This window comes from Xenopus laevis, chromosome 5L (assembly GCF_017654675.1).
Source record: "Xenopus laevis strain J_2021 chromosome 5L, Xenopus_laevis_v10.1, whole genome shotgun sequence".
NCBI lineage: Eukaryota > Metazoa > Chordata > Amphibia > Anura > Pipidae > Xenopus > Xenopus laevis.
This window is the reverse complement of record NC_054379.1, coordinates 38,334,154-38,348,982: the sequence shown is the minus strand read 5'-3', so window position 1 is coordinate 38,348,982 and position 14,829 is coordinate 38,334,154. Positions and strand designations below refer to the sequence as shown.

The 14,829-nt window shown below is 39.9% G+C and overlaps 1 protein-coding gene across 5 annotated transcripts in view; it reads right to left on the bottom strand.

The window, feature by feature from the left end:
- Positions 1-2,171: 2,171 nt before the first annotated feature.
- dzank1.L (double zinc ribbon and ankyrin repeat domains 1 L homeolog) overlaps positions 2,172-14,829 on the bottom strand; it is a 33,491-nt gene continuing 20,833 nt past the window's right edge. For all 5 annotated transcript variants that reach the window (XM_018262886.2, XM_041562663.1, XM_018262887.2 and 2 more), the window contains 7 exons: positions 13,630-13,704; positions 12,403-12,502; positions 7,176-7,273; positions 6,576-6,656; positions 5,821-5,948; positions 4,705-4,779; positions 2,172-3,047 (listed from right to left, as the gene is read on the bottom strand). In XM_018262886.2, coding sequence (XP_018118375.1) covers positions 2,882-3,047; positions 4,705-4,779; positions 5,821-5,948; positions 6,576-6,656; positions 7,176-7,273; positions 12,403-12,502; positions 13,630-13,704 — 723 coding nt within the window. In that variant the 3' untranslated portion in view covers positions 2,172-2,881. The remainder of the gene's footprint in view (positions 3,048-4,704; positions 4,780-5,820; positions 5,949-6,575; positions 6,657-7,175; positions 7,274-12,402; positions 12,503-13,629; positions 13,705-14,829) is intronic.

Below are 14,829 nucleotides of genomic sequence, written 5' to 3'. Positions count from 1 at the left end.
CCCTAGATTGGGGGATGTAGATCCTGCAGCTGAAGAAAGCACACTAAAAGGTTAAAAGTGACTCCTCCTCCTGCTCAGGGCTACATCCCCTGCCTGCTGTCATCAATCTCCAGTTTCCTTTTAGTGTCCTCAGAAGAAGGACTTTTTTTTCCAGGTGACCTTTGGAATATATGGCCAGGGACCATGGGTCAAAATCTGTTCTGTTTGTCGGAAGAACCCACTACAACTAGGCACAGACACTCTGTTCATCCCTTGGCAGTTTGACCTGGTATATGTGTTCCCACCTCTGGCACTACTTCCCAGGTCCATCTTAGTGGCTTGCATACATCATGGACATGATTCCTGCACCATGTTGCGCACACCTAAAGGTGGCCATACACGGGCCAATAAAAGCTGCCAACAGACTGAGTCGGCAGATTATTGGCCCATGTATGGGGCCCTCCGACAGGCTTCCCCGATCGATATCTGGCCGAGAGTGGGCTAGATGTTAATCGGGCAGGGCTAAAAATCCCGTGTGATCGCGGACTGCATCTGTTCGTTGATGCGGTCCCGAGATCTGACCGCCTGTATACCTTTCATTATTATCCTATCGTTGTGCCCTAGGTATATAGATCGGCATATGGGGAGAGGTGGGCATATTGGGGAGAGATCCGCTCGTTTAGTGATCTCTCTGTGTATGGCCTTAAGCCAAGATCTACCACAGGGTGTGGAGGACCTTCATTGCCTAGTGCAAGTCCTCGGAGAGGGACCCCTAATCCTTCAACGAGAGGCATATCTGCTCCTTCCTGCAGGAGGGGTTGGCGAAGGGCTTAGCCCTATGATTACTCAAGGTGCAAGTCTCAGAGCTCTCTATCCTCTACCAGAGTCGCATCCAAAAGTCAGGACTTTCCTCTAGGGGTCACTCATCTAGCACCTCCTTACTGACACCCAGTCCTCCCCCTTGGGACCTTAACCCTGTCCAAACAGCTCTGCAAGCGGATCCCTTCGAACTGCTGGGCCTCATCCCGCTGGATTACTTTGATGAGGCAGGTCTCTGAACTCGCTGCTCTCTCATGCAGATTGCCAATCTTAGTGTTTCACAAACAGTTCTCGGGCCAGTCCCCATATTCCTGCCCAAGGTTGTCTCTTGAGTTCCACCTCAACCAGAACAAGTGGTTCCTGGTGTCCGGAGCCTCATCATCCAAAGCAGTAGAGACTCCACAATATGTTGCTCTACAGACTGGATGCCCTGTTTGTTATTCCGGAGGGCCTTAAGAAGGCCTGAAGGTGACAAAAGCTAACTTGGTTAGTTGGATCCATGGGGACTGCATCAATGAGCCAAAGTGGTGGTGCCCCAACAGGAATTTTGAACCTGCCTGATTGATATCAGGGTGTAACCATAGGGGAGGCTCTCCTGAGGGCCCCAAACGTTGGCAGATAAGCTGCTTACTCTGTCTGAAGGGGCCAGATTGACAATATAAATATTTCAGTCTATTGGCCATCTTTAACTAACTGCATTTTTTGCAGAACACAAGTCACTTGCTGACAACCGTGAGATGACGGAAGTAAGGAGTAACTGTCACTGATATCAAGTGAATTAAAAGGGGTGGTTCACCTTAAAACAACTAGATGTTTTCAGGTAGATCACCAGAAATAACGACTACACTTAAATATTAGAAAAACGGTCACACATAGAAAATGGAAAGTCATTGAAAATAAAGTGTAATTTTTCACATCCTGAAGCAGCTTTGAGAGGGGGGGTCGCCGACCCTGTAAACTGTTCTAAATGGATACATTTAGTTGATACATTTCTTATCTTTGTCCCTGCTGAGCAGAATCTCTGGGTTTCATTACAGGCAGCTGTTAGAATTGATACAATAGTTGCTAATACTCTAGAGATGCTGCTGAGAAATGTATCAACTCAATGTTGCAAAATTGTAACAGTTCAGAGTCTGCACCTGAATTACTGAGCTGCCAGACTCAAACACCACAGACACCAACATTCAACTTTAAACTTCGATTTTGGAAAAACATTAAACAATAAATAATGGAAAGTAATTGAAAAAAGTCTATTTCTGGGGAACAATCTAATAACAACTGAATTGAAAAAAGTGTTTGGAAGGTGAACAACCTCTTTAAAGGAAAATATTTAATTATATTTCTCAACATATGAGCAAATAAAGCAAATCCAGTTAAGTGAAGAAATAGAATTTACTGCTGTAGCTTATACATTCTACAGAATGGCTGCATCAACAAATAGATCTTTAATTGTGTAAATGTGATCTTCAGAAAGGAAAATTGTATAACTCAGTATAAAATTAAAGGCTGTCATCTTAAAATGTTTTTTCTTTTATCTAAAAAATGACTTATCTGTAACATAAGTACAACTGGGGCTTCAGTGTAAAACAGGTACAGATGAGCTTTCTATAGAAGACATGAACATGTTCAGAGGCTTTCAGACATGGATGTGTGACACCAGAACTCACTTCACTCCTCTATTCGCTGACTTGCACTGGACATAGAGATACAATCATTGCCAAGTCACAGAATAAGTGAATCTTTGCCTGAGCAGTGCACAACGAGACTGATCCAAGTGTTTGGCTTTCAACCCACCTATTGGGTTTCACTGTTAAGTTTGTGCAGAACTTTTGGCTGTGGGCCTCATGCTGGATCATAAAAACACCCTAATGAGAAATAGTTTTGAGTAGGCAATTGGGGCCTATACATGGACTATATTCCGATGTGTAATCACTGCACCAGCTTCAAACTAAAACAAAATTTGTCAGCATTTATCATTGTCAATCTTTTCTTCCAAATCTCGGCTAAATATAATTGCTTTACAATTAACATCTTTAATAAAACCACACAAAAAAACCTTCTAATTGTACGGTGGCTGTTCTGTCTAGAAAACCTCTAAACTTATATTCTTAGGCTTGGTGAGCTTGTCCAGCATTCCTTGTCCCAGCTTTGATGCGAAAAGTGCCACAACTTGATCGTTTCCATTCTTTAGTGCTAGATCATATGCTGTCACCCCCTTGTCATTCTTCACTTTAATACTTGCGTTGCACCTAGAGAAGAAAGACAATCTGATTATAAGATACAGTATATCAATGACCCTGACAAAACAAGACAGCAATTGAACTCTCATTGTAGTTAAATGCAGTAACGTAACTAGAGGGGGACGCGCCCTGGTGCGGGACTTGAAGCGGGGCCCCCCTCCGCCCTGGCCCAATTGCACCCCCTGCTCCCCCAGTAATTACGCCACACGTAAATGTCACACTTCAAATTATACAGACAAAAACAAATATTTAATATACAAAACCATTAAAATTTAAGAAGGGGCCTATTTACTAAAACTCTAATTTTTTCCTCAATCAAAGTCAACCAAACTCCCTTCCACGAATTGAACTCATTAATTGACGCAATCATCAAATCATATCACAATACATAACGTGTGTACACATTTGAGATTGAGTATGCAGGGCGGCCATTGGGGAGAACAGGCAAGAGTCCAGTCAGAGGCACAGCCCAATGCGAAAGTCTGATTTGTTACCAAAAAAAGGGGTGGGGTTTGTGGGGAATGGGTGGGGCTGAAGGAAAACAAGAAGGACCACCATGTGGCTAAAAATGACAGGGTATAGGTAGGTAGGTAGGGAGCACTATTCACTACTTACACTTCTATGGTGCAGGTTTACATGGTGGTGCTATTCCTAGATGCATGGCCACGTCATTATATTGCAAAAATACTTGCACAGAAGGACATAGCACTCTACCATTTCTTTGCTGTGCAATTATTCCTTTATTGAGCCAGATTTGCCACACAGTGAGGTGTAGACCCCCCCGAAATGGTGTTCTACACTCTGTGTGGCAAATCTGGCTCAATAAAGGAATAATTGCACAAAATGGCAGGGGGCAGTATTGATATCTTAATGTGAGAACATCAGCAAACATGGTTTGATGTCACAGATTCCTCTGCTCTGCATCTTGTCTACGATTAAAAGAAAGCTAGAAAGAGGTAGAAAAGGAAGGTATGTCCTTAGAAGAAAACACCAAATAGAATTTGTAAATTAATCTATTACTTACAAAAAAGTGCTTTAAGGGTAAACTTCCACCCTGAGGGCACAGACACATGTGGAGATTCAGGGAGATTAGTCGCACAGTGACAAATCACCTCTTCTTCAGGCGACTAATCTCCCTGAACTGCCTCCCACTGGCTAGAATCTAAATTGCCTGCAGGATTGCACTTGGCGCTCATCGTTTTACAAAGTCGCCCGAAGTTTCCTCGTGCAGTTAACTTCGGGCAACTTAGAAAAACGAAGCGCTCCCAGTTCCATCCCGTAGGTGATTTAGATTCTAGCCAGCGGGAAGGCAGTTTGATAGTGGTAGATTAGTAGCCTGAAGAAGAGGCGATTTGTCGTCACGCAACCGAATCTCCACGTGTGTCTCTGCCCTAAAGCCTCATTCAAACTGCAGATAGGAGAAAGGCTGCTAGATAAAACTGTAATGTGATTAAAACACTAGGAGAAATCCTTTACTCCCTGAAGCATGGCTTAAGCATTCCCAAGTAAGAACTCATGTATAACAGGACTATGCCATTTCTTTGGGCAACCTAAATGAATTATATAAGATAAAAGCGTTAACATTGTAAGTTATTAAAGGTGTTGAGTCAAGTTGTTTTATGCCAAGCATCTCAAATGTACTCTATGTTATTGTACTTGATCTTACCCCAGAAGCACCTCTGTACATTTCTTCCCATCCAAACCAAGCATGACAGCTTCATGGAGAGCAGTGTTGTTGTGCCTGTCTCAAATAGAAGGGCAGAAATGTTAGATATGCAAAAACAGCCTGGAGTGGGCCCTGGTACCCACAATTAAATTATATCAAGTGAAGATATGCCATGTTAAAGGGGTTTCCAGATTTTGTCCAATGATGTGTCCTGATTATTTTAGCCACAGAGTTTATCTATAAATCCTGTTGTACGGAGATCTTTCGTGTGTCATTGTAATTGCACATGCTCAGTGTGTCCTGAGATGCTGTTGAGAAGATATGTGTAGGGATTATCATAAAACATCAACACATTTGCAGAAAGCGAGGGAATATCTATCCGAGCAGCTGCTGCAGGGCTGAAGGTACTGCAGGGATAATTATAAATTCTAATGCAGAATGTGGTGGTTTCTTTGCTGCCATTTACTTTGAATTTCAGCTAATTACTAATCTGCCTTCTATACAGGCCTAGACTGGCAATTTGTGAGTTCTGGGAAATGGCAGAGGGGCTGCTGTAAGATGCCATAGACATTGGAATGCCAGGTCCTATTCTGACTCCCAGTTCAGACCTGCTTCTATCATACATTTTCCCTAAGCTCAGGTAACCAACAGCATTTCCAGAGCATGTGCTGTGAATTAATGATGTGCGGGTCAAGCAAAACTCAACCCACACCTGACCCTAACCTTGTGTGTTCCCCTCTTTATATACCCGCCGTCACGAAAGGGGGCGGGGTATGCACGAGTTTATAAATTGAGGAGCACAGAGCCAGAAGTGGGGCAGAAGAAAGCCGTGGGTGGGGTGAACAGAGGCTAAAGTTTCAGCCTGAACCTGCCCGAAGTCGTGCGGAAGCCGGCCCAAACCCGGACATCACTACTGTGAATGTGCTGAAAAGAATATGTAGCACCACTCTTTGGGGGCACAGATCTTCATTACTAAAGGACTGCGATTCAGATTTCTGGTGTAATATTTTGTTGAATTTTAGTCCCCCTTTAAGCACATAAAAATGCCCTTGTGTTTTTCTTTTTTGTAACATAAAAGTAAGGTAAGCCCTATTTATCTTTCAGACAAGTACTTACGGTCCAGACTGTTGTTCAATTTCAGCCCCTTTCTGTACAAGGACTGGTATTACTTTGTCGTGCCCATTGAGTACTGCTACTGTCAGAACAGGGCGATCTTCATTGTTGCTGCAGTTGGGGTCAGCTCCCTTCAAACAAAAACAATTCTCCATTATGTTTGTTTTAACTTACATATTTGACATATTTGAGTTAAAAATGCTTGGCCTAGTATAATGTGAAACGTATGCAGTGGCAGCAATGTCAAATTTGCTAGAACATTTATTTGGTTTCCATGGATTTCTGCCCATTACTGAGAAATGAGCCCCACTTTGCTTGCCTCAAATAAATTAAAGTAGCCTTTTTTCCTGCTGCAGTGTTATATTGCAGGCCCCTGTTTATAGCTACTATTTATCACTCTATTATCTCTCAGAGAGAGAGAGAGAGAGAGAGAGAGAGAAAGCGAGAAGGAGAAAGGTAATGGGTGATAGATACATATATGTGTAGAGAAGGTATAATTCTATGCACAGAATAAACATTTTGCTATTTTGTTTTAGGGAAATGAACCAAGATGAGGTTTTAAGGTCAGTTTTGAAAACCACAGATGCAAAAGCACTAAGGGGTGCAAAATTGTGCACCTTGTCTTGCTGTCAGTATATGAGCCCTAGACTATTTTAAGATGAGCATTTGGATTCTAACATTTTAATAATATTATTTAGTCTGCTGCAAATGCCAGAGTCACTCTCAATCTTAGACTGAATCCTGGACATTCAATTTACCTCATCTAGCAGCTCTTCTACAACTGAAATACTGCCTTCCCCCTTGGGTCCAACTTCTTTAAGGAGTTTTCGATCTTCAGGCTGTTACCAAAACATTACATAAGTACAGGCATTACAAATTCAATGTCAGTATTGTGATTGCTGAATATATACACTTAGGGATATATTTATCGAAGACTGAACTGAAGGCTCTTCAGTTCTGTAGTCACCTGTATGTGATTTTATGGCCCATAATTATCAATGGTTGAAATAAAAATCCCATACAAGTGAATAGACAGCTTTGACTTCTTCTGTGGTGAACTAAATATTCAGACAACACGGCCATGACAAAGCCTGAAATTATAATTGATGTCTGAATATGATTCTGTTGGTTCTGTCCGATGTGTCAGTCCATTTATGAATTTACTTACAGTGTTGTTCTCATTGAGCTGTTGTTCTGGGCTTGGTTTGACCCAACTTTGGCTTCTACATATTTTTTTTGGGAGTCTTTCTATTACCCAGAATTCTATTTTCACTAGATAAATGTGCTCCTAAAAGTGCACATCGCATTGTAATAACCCATAAAATACACCCTTGTATAACAAAAAGGATTGTACATACAGGAAGCCTGTCTTCTTTCTGCAGCACAGGTCTGTTCTTCTTCTTGGTTCTTTTGGCTTTGCCATTTTTGCTCCGGGCACTAAGACCATCTTCACTTGCTGCAGGAGAGAAACTGTGTTAGAGACAAATGAACAGCACGCAAGTATCTGAACCTGCTAGAACCAACTTATCATTAAAAACACAATTCTTTCACATACACTGTATACTACAATGTAGAATTTGATGTCAATAGTTGAACTTTAAGTCAATTTTTATTTGCAATTTTTTTCTTCTTATTTATGCTGTTTGAATGATTTAACTTTTTGCTCTGAAGCATTGGAATGAAAAAATGTTTTATAGTTGTTAGGGCTCTGGCAACCAAGCAGCAGTCTGAATGGAAGATGAAGACAATATTAATTACAAAAAAAAAAGTACCCACAAAAAAAAAAAGTCAGATTTGTGGTTGCTGGAGTATGTTGCCTTAGAACAGTAGACCTTTAGCTGGTGATCAGTAGTTTTTAAGACACTGTCAACAAACAGCTTGACTAAATCACTGTCCTATTTCATGCTTTTCATTCAGATATTTATTAAGTTACATTAGAAATAGTTGTTTGTTAAATATACTTTTTCTCATAAATCAATATTTAAGTAATATTTTCCATCGAACAGAATGCTAACAAGGCCTTGATGGATGTAGATCATAATGGGACAACATCACTAAAAGTAGACCTCCCGTTAGCAAAGTATGGGCACTCCTGCCTTAGAAAGTTATATATACAAATAATAATGTAATATGGCACACAGCCAACAGGGTCGATGACCCCTACTATGTCAGCTACCCATATCAATAAGTCACCAACCTGCTTAGTCTGTTGCTACAACCATATAGTTTTTCTACCCAGGCCTGCAGAATTGGGTCCTGGATGCTGAGAGAGCTGCTTTAGGAAAACCCTGTTGTTGGCCTACAGCTCCCAGCATGTAAAATCTGGATAGGCAACAGTTTTAGATCACCGTTAATATCAGGACACTATTTCTAAGTGTGTGAATGGCCATAATATCACAACCACAGGGTGGGCCAGAGACATGGAAGCTCCTAGACAAGAAGATTGGAGCTACGTAATAGATCTTGCCAGATTAACTTCATTTCTTTTTATGAGAAGGTAAGTAGAGACCTTGATTCTGGGATGGCAGTGGATGTGATTTACTTAGACTTTGCTAAAGCATTTGATACAGTGCCACACAAAAGGTTACTGGTTAAATTAAGGAATGTTGGCCTGGAACATAGTATTTGTACCTGGATAGAGAACTGGCTAAAAGATAGACTACAAAGAGTGGTGGTAAATGGAACATTTTCTAATTGGACCAGTGTTGTTAGTGGAGTACCGCAGGGCTCTGTACTAGGTCCCTTGCTTTTCAACTTGTTTATTAATGACCTGGAGGTGGGCATTGAAAGTACTGTTTCTATTTTTGCAGATGATACTAAATTGTGCAGAACTATAGGTTCCATGCAGGATGCTGCCACTTTACAAAGTGATTTGTCCAAGTTCGAAAACTGGGCAGCAAACTGGAAAATGAGGTTCAATGTTGATAACTGCAAGGTTATGCACTTTGGCAAAAATAATATAAATGCCAGTTATACACTAAATGGCAATGTGTTGGGAGTTTCCTTAAATGAGAAGGATCTAGGGGTCTTTGTAGATAACACGTTGTCTAATTCTGGGCAGTGTCATTCTGTGGCTACTAAAGCAAATAAAGTTCTGTCTTGCATAAAAAAGGGCATTAACTCAAGGGATGAAAACAAAACTATGCCTCTTTATAGGTCCCTGGTGAGGCCTCATCTGGAGTATGCAGTTCAGTTTTGGACTCCAGTCCTTAAGAGGGATATAAATGAGCTGGAGAGAGTGCAGAGACTAAGTGCAACTAAATTGGTTAGAGGGATGGAAGACAAATTATGAGGGTAGACTGTCAAGGTTGGGGTTGTTTTCTCTGGAAAAAAGGCGCTTGCGAGGGGACATGATTACACTTTACAAGTACATTAGAGGACATTATAGACAAATAGCAGGGGACCTTTTTACCCATAAAGTGGATCACCGTACCAGAGGCCACCCCTTTAGACTAGAAGAAAAGAACTTTCATTTGAAGCAACGTAGGGGGTTCTTCACAGTCAGGACAGTGAGGTTGTGGAATGCACTGCCGGGTGATGTTGTGATGGCTGATTCAGTTAATGCCTTTAAGAATGGCTTGGATGATTTTTTGGACAGACATAATATCAAAGGCTATTGTGATACTAAGCTCTATAGTTAGTATAGGTATGGGTATATACAGTATAATTTAATTAAAAGTAGGGATGGGTGTGTGTATAGATGCTGGGTTTCATTTGGAGGGGTTGGACTTGATGGACTTTGTCTTTTTTCAACCCAATTTAACTATGTAACTAACTAACTATGTAACAATGCATCCTTGTCAAACAGCTTTCTAATTCTGAGATGGTATAATAGCTCTATAATAGCTTTGTAATTTTTATGAGAAAAGTCTGCTTAAATACATGAAAGAAAGGAAAGTTAGGCCCCATTTGCAAAAATAAAAAGAATGGAATCTAAACGACTTATTAGTTTTAAGCATTGTTCCTCTTATATGTAAAATGTGTGACTTTATTACCACAAGTGAATATTTTTTAGAAGACTTTATTTTAAAAAAGAAAGAGAGAATGCACTCTTTATTGCTAAATACCAGACTTTACTAGGGTTAGAAATCTCTGTAGAAAGGTAAACAAATTCCGTTGCTGAACCAGAAAGCACTGGATTTGGTGCAAAGGTTGCAATGGGCTCAACATGGCATGGGCTTGCTTTCATTTGCTGCAAATGTTGTTTAATCTGTGACAATGCTGTTATATTTCATCTTAAAAATATTTAGCTACCAAATGCAATTCCATATGCTACATCCCTCACCTCGCATATTCTTCACTGCTGTACACTAGAAGAATGTTTTGATTTTACAATATTGCACAAGTCAAGCTAGGTGCAAGTTGGCCTACTAGTAAGATGGTGGTGCAGTTGCTTAATCTGTGACTATGCTGGGACATTTCATCTTAAAAATATTTAGCTACCAAATGCAATACCATATGCTACATCCCTCCCCTTGCATATTTCTGATCTTGCCCACTCCCACACCTTGTGTCTCATTCCCTACCCCTTTTAGAATGTAAGCTCTTTTGCACAGGGCATTCCTCACCTTTTGTATCAGTACTGGTCATTATGTAACTCTGTATGTTCTATGTATGTAATTTATGTGATTTCTTTGTATAAACACATATATTTTACAGTGATGCACAATATTTTGGCGCGCTAAAAATACATGTGAAAAATAATAATAATTCCAATACGATAAGTGTTTTCATGCTGAATAGTGCCAATACCCTGTCACTCAGTTAATGAGAAGCAAGGAAAGTGGATTCAGGTGCTTCTCCACCAGCTGAGATATGCCAATCTGGAATGCATACCATGTGCCGTAGCCTTCATTATATTATTTATATAGTGAATAAACTACCCCTATTGTAAAATATAAGGATACCGATGTCATTCATGACCATATACTGGTTATACAGATCATGGAACTCCGAGGTGACTTCTAATATCCTCATATTTTCCAACAAGGGGTACTTTATTTATTCAGTGAGTTTCAGTGAGTCGTGACAAAAATGACATCACTACTCACCATTTATAACTGATGACATCAGTACTCACCCTTTATATAGTGGATAATGTACCCCCTACTGTAATTTATAAAGATATTATGTTACCGAGGAGTTATGTGACCATATAAAAGCACGAGGCCGCAGGCCGAGTGCTTTTATAAAGGTCACATAACTCCGAGGTGACTATTAATATCTTTATAAATTTTAAGTGGGGGGTACATTATCTATTATAATCTACAGTTTCTGGGTTCAGTTTTACTTTTTTTGAAGTGTCTCTACAAGTTGATTTTTATCTTTAACTGCAGCTCTTTTAGCTGTATTTACCTGTATTTTATTCTTGCTTTCTAAATGGCACACGTCTCCTGCAGCTGCCTCCCTGGTCTCGCTCTTTTCCTCACAGGATTCCTCTACATTTTCACTTCCCCTCCCGTCCACTATCTAAAGAATCACTCCCCCTCTGTGTCACATCATTTTCTTTTACCGGTCATGCAGGGAAGGAGGGGGAGCGAGTGGACGGGAGGCAGAGCGAGACTTTGTAGTGTAAGGGAGGCAGAGCGAGATTTAGGCAGTGTAAGGGAGGCGGAGCGAGACTTCAGACACTGGACGGGAGGGGGAGTGAAAATGGAGCCGAATCCTGTGAGGAAAGCGACACCAGGGAGGCAGCTGCAGGGAGACTTGTGACAGGAGTGAGAGATGCGATGAAGGAAAGAGAAGCCCTTCATTGCATAAAACGGGTAAATCCGTTGTGGGAAGTGATTAAATGTGGAGCCCGAATGCTATAGCGGTGGGAAGCAAGGCAGCAGCTGCGAGTGCTGTCTCTTTAAGCTTATAATCGGCGCGTTCTGACGAACGAACGCGCCGTTTATAAGGATATAATTTACAGTCTGGTCCCATAGGGAAATGACCAGACTGTAGATTATAAGGATATAATACACAAAAGCCATGAATATCTTGTAAATGATATCCTTATAAACGGTGAGTTCTGAAGTCATCAGTTATAAACGGTGAGTTCTGATGTCATTTCTGTCACATGACTCACTGAAACTTGTGTATTATAATAAATAAAGTACCCCCAGTTGCAAAATATGAGGATATTAGAAGTGACCTCGGAGTTCCATGATAAAATCACTCGGCCTTCGCCCATGTGCTTTTATATGGTCATGAAACTCCTTGGTAACTTATAATATCCTTATATTTTACAAGGGGGGGTACTTTATCCACTATATAATTTACAAGATATTCATGCCTTTTGTGTATTATATCAATATAATATTATATTTCATTATTGGATACAAATGTGCGGTACTATAAATAAGTTTAGTCTAAAGGAGAGAAAACAATTAGCCAGGGATGCAAATGGCTGATGCTGGGACACAAAAACTGACCCCAGCAGCTGCCAGAATGGAGCTTGCAAGCAGCCTGCTGTGTGTGTTTCAAAGATGATAGGGACAGTCTGTAAATGCATATACAGAAGTATGATTAACAGCAACAACAGCATAATGGTACAATGTATTTACATTTACAATAGTATTTGCTATATAAAAATAAACTTACCCACACTTGATGGACTTTCATAATGGTCATTTCTTCCCTCTCTCACGGAGCTCAGGAACTGAGGGCCTGAAAGTTTTATTGGCTTTCCAGTGAGAACATCCTGAATCATACAGAGAAAACCATTATTATTGTTATTTATAAAGCACCAACATATACCTCACTGCTGTACACTAGAAGAATGTTCTGATTTTTTTATATTGCACAAGTCAAGCTAGGTGCAACTGGGCCTTGGGAAATACTAGGAAAATGGTGGGTGCATTATATTTCTGAGCACCAGCCCAGGGATAAAAGTTAAAGGAACAGTAACAACAAAAAATGAAAGTGTCTTAAAGGAATGACAATATAATGTATTGTTGCCCTGCACTGGTAAAACTGCTGAGTTTGCTTCAGAAACTCTACTATAGTTTATAAAAACAAGCTCCTGCGTAGCCATAAGGGCAGCCATTCAAACACAAGTTACACAGTAGATAATGGATACGTTCTGAAGAATCCTATTGTATACTACAGAGTTTATATGTTATATGCTGTGTATCCTGTGCGTTTCTCCTTTTTCAGCTTTGAATGGCTGCCCCCATGTCTACACAGCAGTTTGTTTATATAAACTATCGTAGAGTTTCTGAAGCATACACACCAGTTTTACCAGTGCAACACAACAGTACATTATATTGTCATTCCGTTAATACACTTTCTTTTTTTGGCTTTACTGTTCCTTAAATGATTTACTACCCTGTGGATTGCTTAACATTTTGGCAACCTTAATCATTTCCTTGTCGTTTAATCCTTAGGTAAGGCAGGGTCATTAAAGGAGAAGGAAAGTTATAGAGGCATTTTATTGCCAATAGATTAGCTGCAATAGTGCAAGCTAGAATGCTATATTTATTCTGTAGAATGTTTTACCATACCTGAGTAAAAAGCTCTAGAAGGAAATCTGTTACAGAAGCCCATGAGTACACAATAGAAGGAAAGAAATGCTGTGTTTCTTTTGACAGGGGACTCAGAGCAGCATTACTTGGAGGGTTTACTGGTATATTTAGGTGAACCTTTCTAATAAGTCTTACTTCGTTTTAAGCTTTCCTTTTCCTTTAACAATAATTCTTTCAAAATTATAATAGGAAACCATGGAAAAAGTTATTCAGCATCAAATATAACAATGTAGGGTTTAGTTACCATTTACTACTACTTTACTGTTACTATTAGCATTTGAACAGTAAACGATAGAATACTGACCTTGTCTGTAACCAGAACATAATTTAACCTTATACTGACTTCATAATCATCTTCATGCATTGTTGCTGAAATAATCTGGAAATGGACAGATTTTGGTCAGTGTAATGTAATCAGTGTAATGTGTTTTCCTGAAGGAAAGTAAAGATAGGTGTAAAACTGGACCTCGTTGTTAACAAAATATACAACTGGTCTTAATGGGAGAGAGAAACCATGGCATCTTAGCCACTGCCTTCAGAAAATAAGACATAGGCTACATTCAAATTGGGTTGGTATAAATATATGACATATATATCGCTCTTTGCTTTCAAGGACCATGGGATGGATATGTTTACACTATTTAAGTATATCTAACTTTAGGATTACACAAAGATACATTCATGATCTATGACCAGGTGTTTTGAGGGAGTCATGCTGAAACTGAATTTAAATTCAAGTTTTATTTGACTAATTGGCTGAAATTACTATTACATGAGGGAGTACATCTGCTTTTTACAGTGGCTGGTGGATTCTCTGAAAAGCAAAGGGAGTTTGAGTCCCAGAATCCATCAGTTTAAAATGGAACAAGGAGTGGGGGAGTTGTATCACTCTCTAAAGATAAGGGGAATTGGGAAATGCTTTCAATGAGCCAGACAAAGACTGATTTCATATTTTGAGTTATGTTATTTGAAGTCCAGATAGTGTATTTTTTTTAACATATGTCCATGTAAAAGGGGCTTTTTTTCTTGTTAACTTTAGTTATTCTACTTATGAGCGGCATAAAAATAAAGAGAAAAAAAGAAGCAGGAGAGCAGGTAGACTGAGTCTGATGTGAGTATGAACAGTGTAATGTTAAAGCTGGAGAGTAAAACAGAATGAGGGGGAAAATAAAGTGGGAGAAGGGGAAATAAAGATCTATGAAGACTGAGAAGGGAAGAGAGACCACAAGAAAAGAAATGCAAACAGGAAGCAAAAGATAATGGTAATAAGAGAGGGTTCGAAAGAATGGAAGACTATAAGAGGAAGAGTGGGGGAAGGTGGGCAGAGAAATTAAAAAATGGTGTAGACAGGGCGAGCAGAAAATAAAAAGGCAAAGAGACAGCATAAAAATGAAATGGAGGGGCACTAAGAAGATATGCTGTGAAGCAGTGATGTAAAGGAGAGCATAAAATAAAGGGGAAGAAGGATAAGAGAAGAAAAGCAGAAGGAGAGAAGATAATATTG